At 41.9% G+C, this 25321-nt stretch overlaps 1 protein-coding gene across 1 annotated transcript in view; it reads right to left on the minus strand.

Annotated features, from left to right (window-relative positions):
- LOC310798158 (ATP-binding cassette sub-family A member 2-like) overlaps nucleotides 1-25321 on the minus strand; it is a gene marked incomplete at both ends in the record, with an annotated part of 105623 nt that overhangs the window by 6142 nt on the left and 74160 nt on the right. Inside the window, 10 exon segments of the mRNA XM_083660633.1 lie at nucleotides 7512-7678; nucleotides 8044-8237; nucleotides 8587-8770; nucleotides 9109-9229; nucleotides 9547-9761; nucleotides 9896-10048; nucleotides 10627-10926; nucleotides 11338-11550; nucleotides 13426-13544; nucleotides 14165-14279. Of these exon segments, the coding sequence (XP_083516759.1) occupies nucleotides 7512-7678; nucleotides 8044-8237; nucleotides 8587-8770; nucleotides 9109-9229; nucleotides 9547-9761; nucleotides 9896-10048; nucleotides 10627-10926; nucleotides 11338-11550; nucleotides 13426-13544; nucleotides 14165-14279 (1781 nt within the window).

Genomic DNA, 25321 nt, shown 5'->3' on the forward strand with positions numbered 1-25321 from the left:
GGCAAGTCTCAAGTCTTTGAGCTAGAGTCCAAGTCAAGGCTCAAGTATTTTAGCTATACTCCAAGTCAAGTCTCACGTCTTTGGTCACAAGTCCAAGTCAAGTCTCTTATGAAAAGTGCACAGACATACAGACAGACAGTCACACACACAAGTTACTTGCCTCCTTGCTGTTGTGAAGGAGTGGATGAGGTACTGAGAGCTGATGTTAGATGCACAGGAGAGGGAGGCTGAGTGACTAGTAGCCACTTGGGGAGCTTGTGTCTTCTCTGTCCTAGGGTGGAGCTGAACCCTTGCTTCCTAAAACACAATAAAACACTATTATGTTAACACTCATACTAGGGCTACAATTATTTCTTCGTCTCCAGAAAGGTGTACAGACAGACAGACAGACAGACAGACAAACAAACACTCAGAGTCTGAGTGTTTGTTTGTTTGTTTCTGAGTCTCAGACACACAAGGTACTTGCCTCCTTGCTGTTGTGGAGTGGATGAGGTACTGGGAGAGCTGATGTTATGGAGAGGAAGGCTGAGCGCTCAGTGATGTCATCAGTGATGTCACAACACTGATGACATCATCAGTGATGTCACAATGCACAATTGCTCAAGTGACATCACTGATGATGACATCAGTTATGACATCATAAGTGTGTATGTTTTCCCAGGATGGTGAGGGCATGTCCCACCGTTCCACAGGATGGCGAAGGCATCGGTGCTCTAGGCTATAGATGCCTTGCAGTTATGCTAATGCTATAGCTCTAAGTCACACGAATGTATCTTATTTCTCACCTCGACAGCAAAGGACAGCAAATGTATGCAGAGAAAACATCAGTAATTGGACGTGATCCTTACGGAATCTCCCCTGAACTTTTCCGGGCCGCTGATATCGTCGGATATAGGCTACTGCCTGACTTTTCATTTCATGATAATCTAGCGTACCTGGTCCATAATCCTTCTCCATACACCGGCGAAAGTTTGAAGGCTTACAAGAGCACAGATGCATCCCGGTACTTTGCTGGCATATGAAACATCTCTTCGTCGATCCACCGTGCTGCATAACAAGTGCATTTCTGTACATTGGTGCACTCATTCATTTGGAACATGCCCGAAGAAGAGTTGCACCTGCCATAGTCATAGTCTTTGCCCGAGCAGGTTTTTTTTTACTTTTTCACCAGACACCTGTGTGGAAGCAGTACATGCACTCTGTAGAAACTGTAGGAATGTTGGTGTGTACGTCTTCCACTCATCCAGAACCTTGTCCCAGGAAAACCCTTTCAGGTCTGATGGAGTTGTTTTTTTCAGTATGGAGTTCAGTTTCTTGCTAGTCAGTCCGTGGCATTCCTTGTCTACACGCTTCAAAACCTGCTTGATGATAATGTTGTCTAAACCAGGAACATCCATTAACAACTTTGGCAATCTGTTGGTGTGATTGGCTACAAGACAGGTGGCAATCTTCTCCAAAGGACCAGTAAGAATCCTCGTACGCGTGTAAGTTAGAGTAGTGACAACAACCTTACAGAAAGAGAAAAAGAAAGACAACAAGAAAATTGTTAAATCTCTGATTATCATTTGAAATCATTTCATACGTGTTATTGTCTTAACTGGTATATTGATTAAACTCTCGTAATAAAAAAGTTTGATTGAAAGACAGGTTTCTCCAGGGTGACATGACATGCTGAGAAACATTACAAGAACCACTGCTACTTGGAAGATTGTGTGTGTGTGTGTGTGTGGGGGGGGGGGGTGAGGATGAGAGGGAGACTTAAGTCAGCGGGGGGCCATGGGCCTTTGTTTGCTGGCCTGTGGATGTGTGTCAGAGGGGGAGGGAGGGTGGACCAGATCGGTGGGGGGCTTGTTAGGGTGTGTGTGTGTGTGTGTGTGTGTGTGTGTGTGTGTGTGTGTGTGTGTGTGTGTCAGGGTTCCCGCACCTTCCTCAACATCAAATTCAAGGACCTTTCAAGGACTTTAAAGGACCCTTTTCAGTTACTCACTGACCTACACCGCAACTTTATAAAATATTTGTCTTGGAAATTTGGTTTAATGTCATGGCAAAGTCATGTAAATCCAATGGTCAAAATGTGTATGAACTTTGTTACTTACCAGTGTGTGTGTGTGTGTGTGTGTGTGTGTGTGTGTGTGTGTGTGTGTGTGTGTGTGTGAGAGAGAGAGAGAGACACAGAGGACGTGTTTACGTTTTCAAGAACACCATTTATATGTAGAAGAAGGCCCAAACACAAAAAGTTAGCCATTTTATGCATCAAACAAATAGAGTATAAGAACTTGTAACATGGAAATGTTCCCACTAACTACGCTGTGCACCTTGAAGAGTGTATCAAATGTATATTTAGAACTGCTCTCAGAATGTCAATATTGCCTTGACCGCTGTGCTGCATAAGGAACACCAAGACAACTTTCTTGTTTGTATGTAATCTTGCATATCGTGGCAAATAAAGTGTAAAAAATAACACCCATCGAAACACACTAATTTCTTTGCTTACACAAAATATATCAATTGAAGCCCCTTCGCAGACCTACTGTATGTGCACCATGTTAGTAGTTTAACTACATTTTGCAGTATTTAGCCTAGGACCTAGGGGGTAGTTTAACTTCATTCAAATAATAGAAGCTTTTTCACTGGTGCATCGATTTATAATTACATTTTTGTCCGGATAAATATCAGACACAGTGCCACAGCTCATGGGTCACGGATGCTACTATTTCAATGGGAAGTAGTCACATCTAGCAGTTTGGCAAAATAGTTTAATAGTTTCCTCAACAGTGTGATAGACAGCTTACCTTGGTTATTCGTTGGGTTTGTTGTGAATCTGGCCTTGAACAGTTAAGTTTCCGTATAAACCATTACAATATGCTCCTGCATGACCCCGTTGTCAGTTTTGCACCCCCGCCGAGAATTGCATCCCCACCTTCCGGGAGCATATTCATGATTTATACGGAAACGTAACCGTTTAAAAATGATATAATTGTCTGGATAGACGTGATCTCCAAGCCAGGCGGTCTGTCCTGGCTCACGGAGACCGACTTTGATGCATTAGATCCGCGTGGAGGTGACTTCCATGCTTGGGGCTCTCTTCTGGCTCATGGAAGCCGACTTTGGTGCTTAAAATCCGGGTACAGATGACCTCGAGACGTGGGGGATCTCTCCTGGCTTCATGGAGGGGGGTGCAAAAAAAGATGTTCCTTGTCAAAGTAAAGGTAAGCCGCATTTATTACGCTAAATAACTTTGGTAAAGACTCGCTATCAAGGAAACTGCGAGCCCAGTCCAACCATGCCTCAGCTTCTGCTGCTCGGTGAAGAAGAGAGTCATCGAGGAGATGAGGGTTCTAACCTCGCGTCACCAGGCTCTTCTCGGCGAGAAAGAGCCTGGCTCCCGCCCACAATTGATTTTGTCACCCTACTGGTTCCCGCCTAGAGCCCGCCCTAGACCGGATGGCAGCGTTTCTAGCTCGTCAACTTTCACGTTAACTTGACAATTTGACCCAAGTATCAGAATCCTCTTTCACCGTTTTGACCGGTGTGTCAGGCGGTGGTGGCGGAGATGCCATATTGCATAAACGTTTTGTTTTATGTAACGCTAGCTTTGTTTTGATCAGACTCTAGTTTAGGTAACATCACCGCGTCAAGCTAACGGCAACAAAGACGTTGTTAGGCGCATTGCCATCCGGTGTTAATTCTGGGTCCGGGGTTTACGCCCCCATGACAAAAAGCGGGGTGGAAGGTGCCCAGACTATGAGGGTTCAGGTCCTGGTTGATGTCCTGCCTACAATTCCCAGGGTCCTCCAGGCATTTGCACGCAGTACTTCCTGCTTCTCTGCTTGGATCTGCCTACAATTCCCAGGGTCCTCCAGGCATTTGCACGCAGTACTTCCTGCTTCTCTGCTTGGATCGGCTGGTTCAAATCTGTGGCTCAGGTTTTTCGGGCTCGTTGATTGTACATTTACAAACAACAGTTAGACTTCACTGATTCTCAAATATATGAACTAATACATCTTCAGTCTCGCAAACAGCTGTGCATTTTATGCATTGCCCCCACAATATTATATTTAATGTGCATGTTTTATTTATCCTCACAACTCCACTGAGTCTTTTTCAATTCACATGTTCTGAGAAGTTCTGCCCGGTGACAATTTTTTCTTGCCTGGATAAAGAGTTGCACATGCTGTATTTTCTGGGAATATGTGGTCACTGAACACCAGTCAAAGTTGCATCTTGTCTATATCATTCCAGTTCAAGAGAATCAGAAGTCAGTCTTACCCTGTATGAAGATGTCCTCTTTTATAGCAACCTATTTGAATCTTAGTCATAGAGCAGGTATGTTAATCACTGCTCTGAAGAGTCTATTTGAGATATTTGGGTAAATAAATATCCACCTCAAAACTAGACATGATTCATCTCATCCAGTAGAGAATAGACTACCAATTTTCCTTTCTACTTTAGTTATCTCCTCATAATACAGGTTTTAAAGCTCCACATATGAAGTCCTTGTCACCATGTTGCTCACACAAACATCACCATAGAGACGCAATGCAAACTGCATTTTACTTTCACGCCAAAGGAGGGAGACAAAGCATTGAGAAAGCTATAAATGTTTGCCTTGAGATCTCTGAGGTAAGAAAAAAAGGCATACTGACACTGGAATAGAATAATCATATTTTTTTTAAATGTCCCAGAGATCAAAACGTTCTTAAAAAATATAAACATTCTGGCTTTAGAAAATATAAATAAAATCACATAAAAAGCATTGTGCACTTAAAAGTACTCTCTTGGCAGCTGTAAAATACATTTTTATAGCCTACAGTAAGTAGCTACCGATAAATATTCCCTTTATTGAGACATCCTTTTTGTTTTGTGATCAGCTGTACCGAGAAGACCCCTGCAGAATTAGCAATGGGTCAACCACATGTGCTGTAGCCTATAGGCCTACAGTCTTGTCAAATCAAGCTGGACACAATCAACATTAAGCCAAAAGCACAGAATGATGGTTTTATGTGCTTTGGTGTTCAAATGTGACTTTCCTGCCGGTCATTGTACTGCTCAGATGACCGATATCTAATCATTGATATATATAATTTAGGACAATACAACACCAAGTTCCTCCTGCCATGCCTCTCTGATCCTCTCAGTGGAGGCCCCGACAGCCATCAAACATGTACACAAATCTAGAAATAATATGTCTGAAGTGGGGAGGGGGGGGCTCAACAGAACATAAAAAAAAGCATGTTCATTTGGGAGAACTTCAAAATCACGAATATTGGATCAAACATAATGTCTAACTTGAAGGTATCTGAGCCAGTGTGTGTTAGGCAACTCAAATTTCCCCCTCAGAAGTTCAAAGGATGCACAGTTACCATCTATGTATAAGTCTCTGACGGAAACAAGCCCCTTCTCACTCCAGGCATGGTAGCTTCTGTCTGACCATGGGGCCAGAAAAGAATGATTAAAGCAAATCGGTGTGTGGACTGAAATGTCCGGTATATTCAAAACGTTCCTGACCTGATTCAGAATTCTGATCGAGTTTTTCACAACAAAACTCTAATTCCTCAAAGCCCCAGGCTTTCCCCAGCTTAGAAAACAGCATAGCTGACAGGGAGGAGTTTGCAATAGAGCTGGGCTCCATTTTTAGCCACAGGGGGGCCCCGAGAATTAAATGACCAGGAATACCTTGCAACCAAAACATTCAAGCTCTGACATAAGCAGCCCAATAGTAGTGTCTGAACACCAGTAAGGCCAGTGTAGCACCCTGTTACCAGAAATATCATCAAGTATAGGCTAATGATCAGAAGATGTCAGGAACGGGAGAGGAGGCAAAATACATTTGATGTACACTGAATAAGGAAGACTCAGGAGACATGAACTTGATTGTAAAAAGGTACCATGTATTTAGAGATATAATATTACAAAATAGCTTATTTTGATGTCGTCATATTTACATAGTCAAAGAGAAGCGCTAAAAACACAGTGTGGAGAACAAACCAAAACTCAAAATGAGTCCAAAACTTTAGAAAAAGATACAGTCTTATGACGCAACAGTTCTCAGTGCAATATTCCACAATGCAAATATCCTTCATTCATATTATGGGAACATCCATATTTTTGGGGGAAACATGTCAATATCATATCAACCAACAGCAGAAAAATAACCGTGTATTGTTATGCTTAACCTTTGTACAGATTGAGACACTTCAATCATGCCCCCACTCTAACCCTTCCCCGCCCGCTCACACACACACACACACACACACGTTCACATGTTTGATGGAAAAACATTGATAAGAAAGTCAAGAGTGTGCGGTGGCTTGGCATAGTTTAAAAAGTAGCAGAGGTCAAACCAATGACACCGATTCCAAAACGCTTAGGACTCCTTTTTTCGAGTTGGGTTTTTCCAGATCATGACATTTTCATAGGAGCTGAAGTCAAGTGTCCTCTGAAGTCTCCGCTAAGGACATGGACATATGGGAGCTGGGATATCTGAATGCACTAACAGTAATTATGTCCACAAGGGTTATTTCCAAGGTTGGCGTGTATGTACGACCCTTTAGTCTGTAAACTGGAACTAGCACACCTGCAGGTCTAATGCATCTCAGCCAGCAATGGGACCAAGTGGAGAAGGAGAGCACTTTAGATGCTGAACCCCGGGCAGCCCTTAGGAAAAAGGCAATTTGTATTTTTCAACTCAACCACAATACAATGCTACGCCCATTCATCTCAGCAGCCAGCATGTTCATGTAGTGTATGTGTTCCAGTGACCAGATGGATCCTTTTTCAACTATCTTTGTATTCTCCCTTTTAGCATGTTTTTCATCCCAAGCATTGTTGATTGTAAATTGTGGCGAGGAATACTGAGAAATGTACATTGATCAAATAAACACTGCCATTCATATGCAATTGAGATCAGTAGAATGTAGTTGTTGGTCTAATGAAAAACACAATAATTGTTTTAGCTAAACCACCTTTCATAGTTCATTCCATGTGCTGAAACACCCTTAAGTATTGTCCAAGTACAACAATTAACGATAAAAGGGACAATAGTTCACATTTTTTTTAAATTCACATTTGTTATACTGTTTTTTCATATAGCTATTTATAAAACAAAACTAAAAGGTAATTCAAAACCATTCCCATAAAATACCTTTTGTTGTTTAATACAGACATTACTGTAATGCCACAGTATTTTCTTACAGGGTTGGCTCTTCACTATTCTCATAATGGAGTTTGTTTGACCACAGTCAAATAAAGAGGAGCAGAGAGCAATTAATGGCGTGTTTTCTTTTTCTTCTTCGCAAACGAATTCCAGTCAAAAATAACAAATACACAGCAAATAAAAAAGTGACCTCTTAAAAAAAAAGAATAAATAAATAAAAATAAACTGCGATCAAAACAAAAATGGAAAAACAAACAAACCAAAACTTGTGATCAAGTCACATTGGACATGTCTTTAAACCACAGGCTTCCTGGGAACGCGCATGGGTTTCCACTTATAATTTTTGGGAACACACATGGGTTGCAAGTTGGGCTTCTCAATTGGAACGCGCATGGGTTTCCACTTATATGTTTTGGGAACACGCAGGATCAGCTGTTTTTCCTTCTCCCTGCGGACTCGCTCCTCCTCCTCTGCCTTCTGCTTGGCCAAGAGCTCCTGTTGGCGCTTCTCTCCCTCCTTTGGCTTAAAAATAAACACACAAACAAACAAATAAATAAATGTAGAGCACATCAAAATGACTTAATTTAAGAGTAAAATCTTCAATGATTCTCAAACACAAACTAATTATGGTTTTGCATGTTTTTGCAGAACAGATTTGTCTAGTGCTCCATTTAACTGATATTTTAAGTTGGTGCTCAATGTCCCAACATTTTGTCTACACCTAAAAAGCAATGCTCAGTGCCAGCTGTATTGAAGGTTCTGTTGCCTGTGGCTTTACAGATGGTCAATTGGGCACACTGACCACATTCCAGAGGGAATGTCACTCAGAGTCAGACATACTGTTGGCTAGTTCAACACAACGCATGTTGCTTGAATCATAACCTTACCTTAGTGTTATCTGCCACGCCCGCTTGGTGGTAGGGTGGTGAGTCCCAAACGCCAGAGCTGGTCCGCCTGAAATATCTTGGTTTGTTCTTAGCGAAGATTACCTCCAGCTTCACAGGTTCTATGACTCCGAAGAAGGAGCGGAGATCAGGAGGATCATAGTACTGCCTGTTAATGGCCTGCTCCAGCTGGTCACCTTGGAGGAGGAAAAACACCTTAAATTAAGCATTATGTACAGAACATCTACAGAGTTTGACAATGATAAGATTATAGGCTATTGAGGCAGCTCTGAGATATACCGAGCAAATCTGGCAAAACCTATGTACTTTCTTTCTAGATATTTAACCCTAAAAAGGCCCTTTAAAAATAACAAGATACCACAAGCAAAGCAACTTTCAAAGATCATGAATATGTGGATAATTAAATTGTGAATCCAAAGAAAGTGTCACAGTAAAATGGATTCATAATCTATAAGATGACAGCAGCTCAGATACATTGTGAAGACTGAACCGACATGTATCATCAGTACAATAGTTCATGCATACCTTGTGCCCATGACGGTATCGGTTTCCTTGGAGCGGACTCGTCATCGGTCGAGTCATCGCTGTTTAGGTCCATTCCGTAATCACTCGTAAGCACTCCTGTGGATGGAGAAGCCACCTCTCTTTGTTTGGCGGCTTTTCTGGCTTCAGCAGCCCGCTCTTCTGCAGCCAATCTCTGCTGCTCCTCCTAGTTGAACAGGAGAAGAATGTCTTCACATTTACTATTTGGAGGAGTTATTTTCATTCAAGCAGTTGTTACCTGGAGGAGCCAATGAGCTACGAATCATTAACACTATCTGTGATTGATAAATGCTATTGAATCATTAACACTATCTGTGATTGATAAATGCTATTGGATTTTTATGCACTTTCGTCTGAAGGCTCTTTCTCATCTATTTGGCATCAGTTGCTCCAATGAAGCTGCTCTGTGGCCAAGAGTAACACTGCCCCCTGCTGGGCAAGGCCCAGTAATACATTTGTGCATGAATGTCGAAGACATATTGGTCACCAATTTCAGATGCTTACCTGTTTTCTGGTTTCCTCAAGTGCCTGTGTTTTCTCCTCCAAGTCTCTCATCTCTTTCTCCCTTGCAGCTGTCTCCAGTTCCCACTGCAGAAGGAGAGCCCTTACTCTTTCTGCTTGCTCCCTGAAGAACAGGATTCAAGTCAGCAAAACAAAAAGAACCAAAATACAATTCCTACCAGTCCACACTTAACTGCCAGCTTCACCAATTTAAATTTAAATTGAATGAACTGTCATCATGCTCAAAAGATAACAATGTTAGTTATTTATGCAGGGTATATGCAGGAATCCTGAAGTTAAATTCAAGACCTTTTAAGACATTTTCAATATATTTCAAGACCTCAATGCCACTTGCGTCACATTGGCGATAGTGGTGTAAATCTCAAGTGTCATCACGATACGATATTATATCGATTCTGCGTTAAAAAGTCAAGGACCAACCTTTCAGCAGCAGCTTGTCTCTCTCTCTCGAGCTCCTTCGCTCTGCGGACTCGCTGCTCCTCCTCCTCCTCCTCTGCCTTCTGCTGGGCCAAGAGCTCCTGTAGGCGACTGTGAGAGCTTCTGACTGAAGCTGCTCCTCCATACGTGGTCTTCCCAGGGTAGAAGGGAGAATCCCCCGGCTGGCCGTAGTTCATCACTCTGCTGGTCAATGTCAACTGGAGGAGAGAGCAGTAAACAGGGAAACTTCAACACAGCCTTTGTGCACCACGTCAAAATGACTTCAGAGTAATACATCTTGAATGGTTCTCAAACACAAACTAATTCTGCTTTTGCCATGTTGTAACTTTACCTTTGTGTTATTAGTTGCCTTGCGTGCACTATTGGTCCGCTCTCCAGGGCTTGACGTGCGCTCCAGGGACTGAAGGATGCGTCTGGCTCTGGTGCTCATGCCACAGAGCTGGGAATCAGCAGGTTTGACCTCCATCTGCCTCCTCACTGGGGCCTACAGATCAATCAGACAGTCATGTAATCACTCTCAAATAACCAAATCAATATTCATATGTCACATTGACTTTGATCCTACAGCACCACTGTCTGACATTCACTTCTTTGCTCTCCCCCAACGGCTGGTAGAAGAATAAGGGCAAATCCAGCCCAGGACCACGTGTGTCATTCCCCCCCAATATGCAAGTATAATACAGTGTGTGTGTGTGTGTGTGTGTGTGTGTGTGTGTGTGTGTGTGTGTGTGTGTGTGCGTGCGTGCATGTGTGTGTGTGTGTGTTTGTGTGTGCGTGTGTGTGTGTGTGCGTGTCATGTATCGGATCAGCCCACAAAAAAAGGCAAATGAATTGAAAGATGTGCTACTTTTGGATCCAAAATATAACGGGAAAATCTAAGCCGCTGTCAATTAAAAATTTATCTCAATATAAATGCAAAACTGTGTTTGTGGCTCAAATGTGTTGTCTGTAAACAATCTTTAATCGCTGAGGAAACTCAATATTTCCGCTGGCAGGGAAATTAAACACTCACATTGATGGAGGGTCCCATGACAGGCCGGTTGAAAGCAGGCTTTTTCAGACCGGAGTGGGCAGGCTGGGGCGCAGAACTGCTCCTGTCTGTCTCTCCAGACCATAGCTGGGGCGCAGAAGGGCTCCTGTCAGTCTCTCCAGACCATAGCCGGGGCCCAGAACTGTTCCTGTCCGTCTCTCCAGACCATAGCCGGGGCCCAGAACTGCTCCTGTCCGTCTCTCCAGACCATAGCCGGGGCGCAGAAGGGCTCCTGTCTGTCTCTCCAGACCATAGCTGGGGCGCAGAAGGGCTCCTGTCTGTCTCTCCAGACCACAGCCGGGGCATCGATGCTGTTTTGGAGGTGGGGACATCTGCAGAGAAACATGTACTTTAGTGAAACAACACTCTCAATAACACGCTCAACACCAAGTTCTGGCGTCCCAGAACCAACCCCCTTCCCCACCCGCTCTCACTTAACAGAAATATAGTCACCTACGCTACCGTACAATTAGCCTAACAGCCAGTTGATAACATGTTCTCATCATTTATAAACTTGCCATTTGTGTCACGTTGAGACCGTTTGAGATGTGGATCGTTCAAAAAGTGGTGGCCTGATCTCTTAAAAAAAAACAGTATATTCTGACACACCGCAGTCGCCTTTAAAGACACACAAGCCTACACATGATGAGACAAAACCATTTGTACAAATGCTGCGTTCTCGCTGTACCTTTGTCAGAGGAGAATCCGCTATCAGGGGAGATGTTGAAACCCGGTGGGGGTACTGGTGGAGCGTCACTGGTGCCGGGCTCTGGGCAGTCCCGTCCGTCAAGGGGAGGAGGTCCCTCCTCGCTGTCATTGGGAGTGGGCTGGACGTTCTGCTCTGTCCCCTGCACAGCCCCTCCCCCTTCAGCAGCATCTTCATTCTTGAAGTGCTCCTGCAGCCAGGAAGGAACCATGCTCTTCACTGTGTCTGTCAGCCGTCTGATGAGGCTCGGCTGTGAGAGAAGAGACAGGAGGCGACAAAGAGAGAGATGAGATGAGAGAGAGAGAGCCGTGAGAAACACAGAGACAGACCCAAGAGAGAACCAATTCATAGTCCCGCTATTATTTCCAAGTCCTCTGTAAATGTAACCCGATAATCAGCATTCGATGTGATTCTCTAGTACACGACTCGATTCGCTACAGCAAAGCGCTAACACTTTTTGCTGAATCTGCCTCATTTCTTTTTCAGCACTTGACAAAGTGCCCCCAAAGGTCTAGGGGAACAAATACGACGCTGAAGAATTTGACCGTTTTTCCCCCCACTTTTCCAGAGTCTGAAACTAATAAATGCCTTTAGACAGACCTTCTTATGTATTTGGTGTAGTCTGAAGTATGGCAAAAAAGCAATATCAGGCTATCTTGACAAAATTGTTGAATGTCTGTGGGATCAAATAACATAATCATGATCCCATAGGTATCCAGGAATTGAGTGAGGGTGACCTCCTTTTTGCAAGCTTTGTCTGGAGGGAGGGAGGGGGGGCGGGGCACAGTTTCAGACTTTGAAAAGCCATGGTCTAGCACATACCACCACAGTGTGAATGCAGCAACATGGTCTAGCACAGGGGCACTCAATTAAAATTCATAGAGGTCCAGTTAGAGAAAATGTCCTCAAGCAAAGGTCCGGAACATTGTAACGTACAGTAGCTTGCGTTATGATTCAGTGCCATTGAACTTAGGCTACTTCAATGATTGCAGTAGCCTAATGGTATACAATGTCTGTATGTAGTCAACGACTGACTGTTAAATCAAAATAAACATCAACAATGTTTATTTAGTTTTCATATTTAACTGGATTAATTATAAATAACTAGCCTACACTAATAATAAATACATGTTCTTTTCTCATTTCAAGTAAAATAATGGCTGCATTTAAAAATAACATACAACAGAGTGCTTTGGGAAAATGTGCATCTTAAAAGTGTTTTAATTTGAGAAAGAAAATCTTCTTTTCTTCCCTTAACTCCACCTTTTCTCTTGAGAGAAGTGAGTTCCCTATCTATCTATCTATCTATCTATCCATCTATCTATCTATCTATCTATCTGTCTCAGTGTCTGTCTCTATCTATCTATCTATCTATCTGTCTCAGTGTCTGTCTCTATCTATCTATCTATCTATCTATCTATCTATCTGCCTGTCTGTCTGTCTGTCTGTCTGTCTGTCTATCGATCGTTCGCAATGCAAACGTCACATGCCGTTGGGCAGTGAATGTGTGAGTGTGCCCTCAGTCTGGATTTGAGTGTGTTTGCTCGTGTGGTGCTTTCACAGACAGGTTAGGATCGCATCGCACTTCACATGACATACTGCCTGGTTTTGAGCTGCCCGTGAGAACAATGAATGAACATCTAAGAGTCTGCCTGCTCCGGATTAAAACAAAATCTTTGTTTTTGTTTTTTGAGTGCGCCATGTGAAATGACTTATATCTCTCGCATATCTCCGTGTCGGACAATCTCTCGCCTGCAGCACTGGAACCGACTGGAACAGGCAGAATCGAATCGGATATTTGATTGGCTGAGTAGCATCACGTGTGATGATTTACAGCGCATGCATTGGTCTGTGAGCTTCCTGGCAGATTAAACCAGTAGAAGGGTAGAAAAGCATGTGCCGGTTAAAAAAGAAAAGCTCGTGAAATGTAACGATTCTCAATGATTTGTAGGTTACAGGTCTCGGTCCGGATAGGACGGCGTCTGGGTCCGGATGCGGACCGGAGTCCGGACTTTGGGGATCGCTGGTCTAGCACATACCACCACAGTGTGAATGCAGCGATGTGTCATTTGGCGGATGCTTTTATTTTGGCGTATCATTTGAGTTGTCGAGTGGGTCGTCTCACCTGCTGGCTTCTCCTCTCTAAATCCTGCTTCGATTTGAGGAGCGCAATTTTTCGGTCCTCGTCCTCCAGCTTCGATTTGAGATCAGCAATTTCTTCCTCCAGCATCTTCTGCTGGGCTTCTGGTTAATGACAGAAACAGAGAGATGTCAAAATTAAAAATATCTGACTAAATTCATAAAACACACACGCACGCACAGCATTATGCATTAAACACATCATCCCAGTCTAGCTATCCATGCCTTAATTAAAAATGTCACCAATATTTATGGCAGTTTGAGAAGCCATCTTTTTTAACAGTTCATCACTGAGGATGTTATTTGTTTTTAGCACAATCCTGCTTTACATTCAAAAACATCATTCAGGAGTTGATAATAGTAGAATAAAAAGCAAACAAAACCTGAAATCAGTGTTTTAAGGCTAATTTCTACTTTTTTTTTAAAAAGAATTCTACCCAAAAAGGAACTCTTTAGTTCAAGTGAATGTCAATAGGAAGGGGGGGGGGGTAAGGGTCATTTTTATTCAAATAGAGCATCACTCATGAAGACATTCCAACAAATATTCCCACTTCACCAAAGATAGCAGTTACTTATTCGCCTTTTCCTGCTCCGGTTTCGGCAGTCTGTCACAACAAGCCCCGCCCCATTCACCTTTTGACCAGCCCGCTGCCTCAAATCTGATCACTACTGTCCCACTTAGTCTCCAAAAACACAAGGAAGAACTTTAGAAACCATTGGCTTACCCAATTCTCGTTGTTTCTCGAGAGCCAGATATGTAGTCTGATACCTGGCTGCTCTAAGTTCCTCGAATTGGAGCGGACCCCCCTCGTAGGCGAGGTCCCACCAGTTGTACATTCTCTGAAATGGGGAGAGGTGGGTTTAGGGAGAAGATATGGAGTCATCATTACACAATTATTATAGGAATCTCTCTCACACACAAACACACACGCCTTGCTCTGAGCTAACAGGACAACATTTGATTCACCAACTGGGAGTTTTCAAGAAGGGTACATACATACATACACACACACACACACACACACACACACACACACACACACACACACACACACACACACACACACACACACACACACACACACACACACACACACACACACACACACACACACACACAGAGAGAGACAGAGAGTGTAGGCATCTCTCATTAACACAGTCCAGCCATTAGTGAAATATGTTTTGTGACATTTCATGGAGCAATGTAAAAATAAACAGCCTGTAGGCTACTATTCCCACGATGTCACAAGCATTTTCCATACCAATAGCCTACACACAGCTCATTAGCTGTTTGTATCATGATTGTAATCACCTGTTAATCGAGTACAATGGCTGAGCACAATCGACTCTTCCAAGGTGGCCGTGTGGTGATGTAGTAATAGAACACTATCAATCTACCGAATCAAAATGTGTGTTTACGTCCCGTACAACGCCTGGCCTGCGTCACTTACGCCATACAATTTAATGGGGCCAAGCAAACGGGAACAACTGAGAACGCATGTTTGATTATGTCACATCTTAACACTAGAAACTCGCCGGCAGCGAGCACACTCAAAATGGATTAAAAACTCACTGGGTGCAGGGCAAGCAAAGAGTTCAGTAAATAGAGAAAAGCCAGCACTCCAAATCCTTTCACAGCTTTTAACAGTTCCTCAAACCGGGAAGCAGCAACGAACGTTTCAGCCAGGCTGCGCAGCTGAACGCTGGAGGAAGGCCTTTGGCTGAAACGTTCGTTGCTGCGGCCCGTTGGAACTATTAAAACCCGTGAAAGGACATTAATGATAACTTAACACTGTCACATTGTCACTAATGTTAGTTTGTGTGCAGCACGAACTGTGTTCACCCCCCTCCTCTCCCCCCGGCCTTTTCTTTTTTTAACGTAACAGGCTAAGAGCAGCACGGCCACTCCGTCCTGCCCCCAGGCTGCCAGCTATTACATCCAAAAGTCACGGTAATAACTCCAAGCCTGCTCAATTCCCCCAAATTTAACGACATAACACGACGTAGTTTGAGACACGGATGACGGTAAATTACTGCTACAACACCGACAACTTTTATAATGAAAAATAACTAAGCTAGCTAACGTTCGCTAACGTTAATTTACAGAGAGAAGCCCGCCGTCAGCCGGGCGAAACACACAACCTTACTGTACAAACACTCAACCCAAAATCATTCGCCATAAATATCAGTACCTGGGCATAAATAAACCTGTCTTACCTCTTCTTTGTTCATCATGGTGAAGAAAATGGTTGCAAGTGATGCAAATTCCGTGTTCCCAGACAAGCAAAGCAGACGCTTCTAGTGGTTAAATCAACAATAATGAAAGTAACGCTAGCTCGGACCGTTGCGACTGCACCTGCGCAATGACTGATGCAACTGCTCACATATTCAAAACACATCGGAAATCAAATGAGCGTTGCTTCTTCTTCTGTGGTGTTTAATGGCGGTTAGCATCCAAAAAATTGTTGCTGCATGATATCCGCTGATATCTTTTCCCCCCAAGTTGTGATTTAAGAAGCAGTGGTGTAATGTAACCAGTGTTGGGGGGTAACTCATTACAAAAGTAACATATTACATGTAATATATTACTTTTAGCAGTAACTCAGTAATATTACTTATATGATTTCAGTAATATTATACCAGTTACTTTGTCAAGTAAGTCACAAAATTAAATCAAAGCACATATTTAAATAAAGATCAGTGTTGGGCAAGTTACTTTCAAAATGTAATATACCACATATTTTATACAATATATTATACATACTTTACAATATTACTTTCTGTGTAGAGTAACTCGTTACTTATTACACTTATTTTGCATTACTTTCACCAAAACAACAGCAGCAGCAGAATGACATTGCCGCCCCCGGAACATCCCGAAAAATAATTTCAACCGCCTTGAAATCAGTGTAGCCTAAACAATCCAAAATTCTAAATTATATTCTTTTCCTTTGTTATTGTCATCTATAGTGGTTATTTGCATAAAAACACACAATTTGATTAGGAAATGATTGTATCTTTTTTAAATATGTGCTTTGATTTAATCAAATGTAACTCAATTTGTAACTTGAGTTACTTGACAAAGTAACTGGTATAATATTACTGAAATCCTATAAGTAATAAGTTATATTACTGAGTTACTGCTAAAAGTAATATATTACATGTAATATGTTACTTTTGTAATGAGTTACCCCCAACACTGATAAAGATACAATCATTTCCTAATCAAACTGTCTGTTTTTATGCAAATAACCACTATAGATGACAATAACAAAGGAAATTAATTAATTAAATTATTATTATTAAATTAATTTAGGCCTATAGCCTATATTCTATTCATCCCCCCTCCCCCAATATTTTATTTACATTTTTTATTAAATAGAAGAATAAACAAACAAGACAAACAAACAGCCTCAGACACAGGAAAAGAAGAGAGAGAGAAATACATATATCTTTGACATTTAGCATTGTAACGGGATGATACCAGCCAGCCACATAAGGTGCTTGTACAAGATATTGTGCATGGGATCAAACCAGCCGGGCGGGCCGTCCATCACCCCTAGCCTCAGTCACTAGTCACTCTTAACCACTTCCATCATGACGGTTTCATACCCACGTAAAAAAAGTTGCTCATTCGTACACTACACTGGTTATTTACCACATAAATGCAGGCAGCAATGTATGTTGTATGTTACATTGAATGCAGCATGAGCTCATCATGAACCTAACCTTTAGTTATTTTATGCAATAATTTCCGACATTAACTTGTGTTTTCGAATCTGTAAATAGATTGAAATGGCAGAGTTCCTGATCCTTTTTTTTCTTCAAAATTGTACAAGGCTTTCATATTAATGTATCACAGAGAGATGGCAAAGAGATTAAGATAAATAAGCCATCCCAAATGAAACCCATATCAAAACAACCTTTATTGCAGGAAGCATGCATGTAACAATATCAGCAAGTTCACAATAGTCTTATACAACAGTTGAAAATGACAAAAAAAATAAAGAAAAATAGTTGAATGAATATCTTGTCAAGCTTGAAGTGGTTATACGTTTTAACAGCTTTTTTGTTTGTACATTCAGATATTGTTGAAATGTTTGATATACATAGCTCTGGAAAGTGTGGTTTTGTGCTTAAAATTTTGGATCTGTGAATATAAAATTTGGTCAAAATAATAAGCAAATTAATCAAATAAAACTGCAAGTAGAGATTCCCGTCCTATGCATAAGCGGCAGTTGTGCAGCCAGTAGCATTTGTTTAAGGAATGAAGAAAGTTTAAGTGCCCTGCAGATCATAAAACCTGTACTGTTTTACTGTGTACCCACAGTAAAATGACATATCTTAGAGTTCCCTTAACTATCACAGTGGAAGGTCTATACAGAAGTGCATTGGAGTTGTCAAGCATACTGGTGAGTGGTGATAAAAGCTTCCAATAAATCCTAGATAGGTCAGAAAGACAGTGCCTTTGTATTATCAAGTTATGTCAAGGCAGTAAGGCAAGGCACCAATACCCCAGCATTTCACCCTGTGATCCTCCACCTCGACAAAGGATTCAGGAGCACCCTCTGGTGGTGATACAAGATCTGCTAAAATCATAGACTGTATAATAATAATGCTAAAAAACATTCATCATTCATTTGACAAGATATGCCAATAATACTGGCATTTGTCATCTTACCTCTAAATAATGTGGAAAAGTCATTGCATCTGTAGATGTGGATATTAACTCACTAAGAGACAGTCAGAACAGCAGAGGATTGACTGGCACATACCCTTAAAACAGCCTCAGACATAAATTATTGATTAGACACAGACTTTCCTGTCCTAAAGGAAATTCACATAAATACACATCTTCTACAATTGCACTTTCCAGCACATTAAAAAAGCAACTACGGTACATACGTACCTCATACATACATTCCTATACGTATATTTCATGCATTCATAAATTTACATTGCTTGGGACTTTGATGGGCATGGGGACAAAGGAGGGCTTGCACCTGTTGCACCATTGAGGGACCCTGATCTGCCTGCCTGATAGCATTTCAGACAGAGGTCACTATTCTTTTGATGATCTATTAACATGATGAGCAATGATTTATTTACATGTGATCAATGATTATGAATAACAGATTATGAATGTTCAATGGTTATGAAAAGTTCAAAGTCTTTGGCGATTAGACTCCATCACAACTCTGAGACATCATGCTGACGTCACCGTGAGACGTCATGCTGATGTCATGGTGATTATGAAGGGGGTAGTGAAGCCGTGAGTAGAATAGGATATCCCCCCTGTGGAGTCTAGACCTGGTGGTGGTGAACTAAGAAGGGCTTCTGGAGATCTCTGACCTGGAGGAGAATGGGGCGGAGGAGGGTTACTTGCAGCAGCACTGAAATGACAGCAGATCAGAGTATGAGAAGGGAACAGTTTTAAAAGGTTGCCGCTAAAGCTGCGATTGGCTGAATGGGAAGGATGTGGCCAGCTGTGATTGGATCAGCAAAACCTCCTATAGATACATGACACCTGAAGGAGAGAGGGAAATGAGTAGCCTAAGTGAGAAACATTAAGGTGACTTCCTGAAACAAAGGCAAAGGGGAGCTGCCGTTTACAAAGTACACGTGTCAAATCTCCCTCTTGAAGAAAAGCGGGTTAGACTCAATCCAACTTCCAGTAATGACACTGATTGTGCCCAATTCATTGGAGTCATTTCAGACACTCTTAAAAAAAAAGGACGTCTCTTCGAATCGCGCATGTGACAAGGTAGGTACATAACGTTATTATTGGGGTAATAGTATTTTAAGCATAAATAAAACATGCAACACATTCAAATCGTTATTAAGCTATTCATTGATTGAATCAATCTGAATATAACCATTACAATTTGTTGCATTTCTTGTAGGGCCCTGACTATAGAATCTGTTATCATGTTATTATTCTGTTTTATTTTTTCATGATCATTTTCAGCTTTAATGTGGAGTATTGATAATGAGTAGGCCTACTATCTGAAACATGGGTTTAGGCTGTTGAGCTGAATGTGTTACACAGATTAAAAAAAGAAAAAGAAAAAATGCAACAAAAAGGCATTTGCTGCTCGTAGCTTTATTCCTGTTTACAGTCATTTACACAATGTTTTTTTGTTTTTTTTATAGGCTATATTTTCCCCCGATTTTTTTATCCCCCATTAGTGCTAATTTTTAATTTATTTATCCTGGTTGCTGCTCCACCCTCTGCCGATCTGGGGAGAGCCGAAACTGGCTCCATGCTTTCTCCGAGACATGGGCAGTTAGCCAGACGCTTCTTTTCACCTGACAGGGGAAGCTTCACCGGTAGGATATAGCACGTGGGAGGATCACGCTATTCCAACGAGTTCCCCTCCCTCCGAACAGGCGCCCCTAACGACCAGAGGAGGCACCACATCAGCAAGAGGATATTGCATGTTTGTGGTGTGGGGTTCCTATATGAGGGAAACCCCCAGGGGGCACGGGGAGAACATGCAAACTCCACACAGAAGGGCCCTTTTGACGACCCCACCTGGGCGGTGGGCACTCGAGGACATGCGGACGGGCACGCATTCCATCAGCGCTCACAGCGTCCCAGGTGGGAATCCAACCCAGGACCTTCTAGCTGTGAGGCGACAGCGCTTACCATTGCACCACCATGCCCCCCCTTTTTTACACAATTTACACAATGTGTTAAGAAATTACCAATGTGGGAACTGAAAAAAAAAAGGTAATGCTTAAAATGTATTTTGCGGCGGCAAAAGACGCGGTGTAAAATGTTGGGTGCACCTAAATTACGTGCTGGTGCACCTAAATTAAAAAGTAAGGTGCACCAGTGGACCCAAGGTAAAAAGTTAGTCTGGAGCCCTGTAGGCTACTACTCGCTTGTAGCCTACATAATCAATGGGAATGGGATCTACTCTATTTGTCTACTCTAATTGTTTCAATAAAATCTGTAAGATACATACTGTAGATTGTTTGTTGTTTCCACCAGTTTAATGGTAACTTATTCTTACAACTCTACACTCAATCTGGGTGAAAGTGTATGTAAAAAAGACCTTTTTATTGTCTGTCTTTTTATGCTATTTTATGTTGTCATGACCTGTCATATATGTTTCTATGTTTTAAGCTCTTGCACCCCAATTCCAATGTAGTTTCGACTGCAAATGGTAAATAAACTGACTGACTGACTCTGGGATAGCGGCCATATTGGTAGCCTACTTACTATGCAAAGTAGAGTGCTATAGATAGATTCCATCATAAATCTGAGTATTACAATGTGTTTCTAAAACTCAAAAAACATAAAATGGACACCGAGTTTGCTAAAAGCATCAACAAGTTATGATCAAACTCATCTTGGAAATATTCAGATTAGGGTTCCACACACATCTGCCCTAGTAAAGATAAGCATTCCAACACGTTTCTAATGGTAAAAAAAAAAAAAGATAGACACCAAAACTGTATTTCTACCTCATATATATATAAGCCCTTACTTAGCTGCTCTGTCGTCCATTACAGTGTGAAGAGACAATAAAAACACGCACAGTCCTATGACAAAGTCCATTACAACGCTAGTTCACGCTACTGTAGTAAGACTGAGAGCTGAGTCTAACGCTACTGCGTCTGTGCACTGCCTAAACTATGTGAGGGAGATTTCGATATTTAAAAGGGGTGGTCACTGGAGAACAATAGGGGAGGGTGATGCTTTTTAAAATTTCAGTTTCAGTTTCAGTTTATTGTAAAAGGACACATGAATCAACATTACTGTAAATGTGCCAGTCTTAGCCAGCTCGCTAATTATCAACTGCAGTCCTTTGGCAAGATGTTATAAAGACCATAGCCCTGAAACAGAAGCATTAAAAGTAAAGTACAGTATTTACAACATAATACATCAAAACAATAATAAAATATCCCATGAACTAATTAGAAGTGATCACATGTTTGATTTGTTAATAGCCAGGTCTTAAGTTCTTTTTGTAACGGTGTGGTAGGTGGCACAGTATCTTATTTCAGTTGGTAGGGTGTTCCAAAACTGAGTGGCTCTGATGGCAAAACAGGATTGACTGAAGGAGCTGGACCTAAACGGTACAGTACAGTCTCCTCTCAGGGCAGATCTTGTGGACCTGTTGTGAGATGTTTTTTGTTTTACAAAAGCACTGAGAGGTGGGGGGGGGGGGGTCGTGCCATTTAGAATCTTAAACAGTAGGCAGGCATCAGTGTATTTTGTCAGATTTTCCCAGGTGAGGATTCTGTTCTTGTAAATTTAGTATCAGGGAGGGTACACTGTTATTCATTCGAGTCTTGAGGAGGGTCATACAAATTTGAACGGATCAAATATATATTTAGCCTATTTTATTTGATCTATTTAGGCCTATATATTTTTGCTTTTCCGAATTCAGCAACTATACCCAACAACACCCCTCCTGGCCAAACTTTTTGGTATGACCCGGTGTCGTGGGATGGGGGGGGGGGGTTGCCTACAAGCAACACCTGTGTGGGAGAGAGGGAGAGAAACGATCAACCGGTGCGGGGGCAAGGCAGCACCCCAAATTCATTTAGGCTAAACACTGGCTATCAAAACACAACAATGTTCATGGCCGCACATTGTCAGTTTTGATGCATGAACATGTCGTGTTTGTACAGTATATGCTCGTCACTCAATGTAGGGAAACAATTAAGGCTTGATGACTGAACTTCTCTTACATTTCCAAGAAAAGCAAACACCCTGGATATTATGTCAGGGGGAAACTGGAGGAGTGTAGAAATGCCTGTTGGATGGGCGGTGGATGGCAACAGTATCAAATCAATTTCATCTGCATTAAAGCGGTCTCCTCCTGTGCGTATTACGCTTCTCTTCTCTATACAGCCCCCGAATCGCACGGTACAAGCGGAGAATTATGAACTTGATACTCATTACAAAAGTAACACATTACATGTAATATATTACTTTTAGCAGTAACTCAGTAATATAACTTATTACTTATAGGATTTCAGTAATATTATACCAGTTACTTTGTCAAGTAACTCAAGTTACAAATTGAGTTACATTTGATTAAATCAAAGCACATATTTCAAAAAGATACAATAATTTCCTAATCAAACTGTGTGTTTTTATGCAAATAACCACTATAGATGACAATAACAAAGGAAAATAATAACATTTAGAATTTTGGACTGTTTACACTGACTTCAAGGTGGTTGAAATTATTTTTCAGGATGTTCCAATGTCATTCTGCTGCTGCTGTTTTGGTAAAAGTAATGCAAAAGTAGTGTAATAAGTAACGAGTTACTCTACACAGAGTGTAATATTGTAAAGTAACTTACAACCACAAGGCCAGCTCAGTGGCCAGCTCAGTGGCCTTGTGGTTTGAGTGTCCGGCCTGAGACTGGGAGGTTGTGAGTTCGATCCCCGGCCGAGTCATACCAAAGATTATAAAAATGGGACCCATTTGCCTCCCTGCTTGGCACTCAGCATCAAAGGGTTGGAATTGGGGGGTTAGATCACCATATGATTCCCGAGCTGCGGAGAACAAATTTCGCACACTCGAAAGTAACTAGAAATATGTAGTATATTACATTTTGAAAGTAACTTGCCCAACACTGTCGGTAACACTGTGTCAGAATACATTCACCTCAGCAACTTTGCAATAAGATAATGTAACCAGGTGAACTGCACTAGTCCAGCTTAAATAGCCAATCCCCTCCTGACAAGGTCCAGGTGTGTGCCCCCAATTAAACACAGTATATAAGCTGGCAGGTGGGTAGAGAAACTAGGTCTGGCCTCTCCCTCCAACTGAGAATGGTACTCTGGCTATTTTAAAGGTTTAAAGGTGTGTGGTTTACTGACTTTGTTCCATGATTTTAGGCTGCGTCTTCCCTGACTCCTAGTGAGACTGCTGAGAGTACCAGTTGGAGCGTTGTTTGACTCTGGTCATTTAAGCCAAGGTAAAGCCAGATTGATGGGCAGTGGTCATTTAAGCCAAGGTAAAGCCAGATTGATGGGCAGTCAGCCTTTGCATGTTTTGTTGGTGATTGCAGTGTGTCATTATTGTTTCTTTTGGATCACAGTTCCCCGCCCAGAGTACCGAGTATCATTGGAGCATTTTTAACAACCATCTGCCTTGTTTTATCTTTTGACTGTGGACTGCCCTGATCTGATCTGTTCAGCTCGACTACGGGCGCAGAAAAATAGAAATCGAGGCTATCCTGGTTTTCCGGCCAATTCCGGCCTAAAAACATGAAATGGGCTGTTATATCGCCAGAATTTGGTAGTTAGATTGGTGTAATTTTTTTGTGGGTGACATTTCCAACCTATGTGCAAAGTTTGGCTGCTGCCTTATGGTTTCTGACGTACATACACTTTTACAGAAGTATAAGAATAAACATAGCAATTAATTAATCATTAATTAATTAATGATCTGACTCACCAGCAGAAGGTGCTGCGGCTCCAAGAGGTCCCTGAGGCACCCGGAGTCCTGCTGTATCTTCAGGTCAGTCAACATGGTGTGTTCAAAGAACATCTAGCAGGGCCCCGTGTCCCCTGCCTTCCTCTGCTGTGCTGGGCTAGCAGCAAAATGCTGTGTGCTGCCTGGGAAAAACTTGGAAGATTTCCCCCACGCTGACCCATTAACCATGTGTCAACGACGATGAGACATGTACTTGGCTGCCAAATTCACAGCTGGCCAGGGACTGCAGGTGGAAACTAGCTTCCTGGCTAATTTTGGCATATTTATTGTTTTTAACATGCACTGTTTATTATGCACTGTCCGTGTGAAATAAATCAATGAAAATTAGACTGCCGTCATGTTTAAGACTGCTGGAGGGACAAGCTGGTCACGTGATTCATGACTCATGAATCACGTGATTCATGATTGCCTTGCCCGCACTGTTGAATTCTGATGGGAGGTGGCTACCTTTTCTCTTTGTGACAGACGTCAGTTTTTGTGATGTCTGACTAATTTCAATGATGAAGACTACTTCAGCCATTGCCGGATTCATTTATTAAGGACTGCACAACAAAGTCGGCAGAATTTGTTTAGGTTATATATATATATATAATGGTTATATCTTGGATCATCCCATTCATTGATATGCATGCACACCCCCTTCATCCATCTCTCACCCCTCTGCAGTCAACGTCTTGTTCAGATATCACTTATTCATGCTTCTCTCCTCGTCCAATCACAGTCTCCCACGCTCTCCCTCTCTGGCCAATAACCAATCAGCTCAAGCCACTCCATTTCCCTCGCTGGCCATTCACCTAACCGAAGTATATCAGAGCCCATGTTTTCTACATTTCCCTCGCTGGCCATTCACCTAACCGAAGTATATCAGAGCCCATGTTTTCTACTATGTCGTAACTCACCATGTGCCGTCACCCCTCAGTTGCAGATCATCGCCGAAGCAGTAGTTTCGCCCCACCTCCTCCCCTGACAACCACCAACCTGAACAGTGTTGGGGGTAACTCATTACAAAAGTAACATATTACATGTAATCCATTACTTTTATCAGTAACTCAGTAATATTACTTATATGATTTCAGTAATATTATACCAGTTACTTTGTCAAATAACTCAAGTTACATATTGAATTAAAAAATGTTTTTAAACGATACAATCATTTCCTAATAAGTGTGTTTTTATGCAAATAAGTTTAACCACTATAGATGACAATAACAAAGGAAAATAAAAAAAAACATTTTGGATTGTTTACACTGACTTCAAGGCAGTTTAAATTATTAGTTTGGGATGGTTCCGGGGCGGGGATGTCATTCTGCTGCTGCTTAAGTAGTGTAATAAGTAACGAGTTACTCTACACAGACAGTAATATTGTAAAGTAACTTATTACTTTCAAATTAAAGTAACTAGTAATATGTAGTA

The sequence above is a fragment of the Poromitra crassiceps genome, assembly GCF_964638095.1.
Source record: "Poromitra crassiceps genome assembly, chromosome: 25".
In the NCBI taxonomy this organism is placed as follows: Eukaryota; Metazoa; Chordata; class Actinopteri; order Beryciformes; family Melamphaidae; genus Poromitra; species Poromitra crassiceps.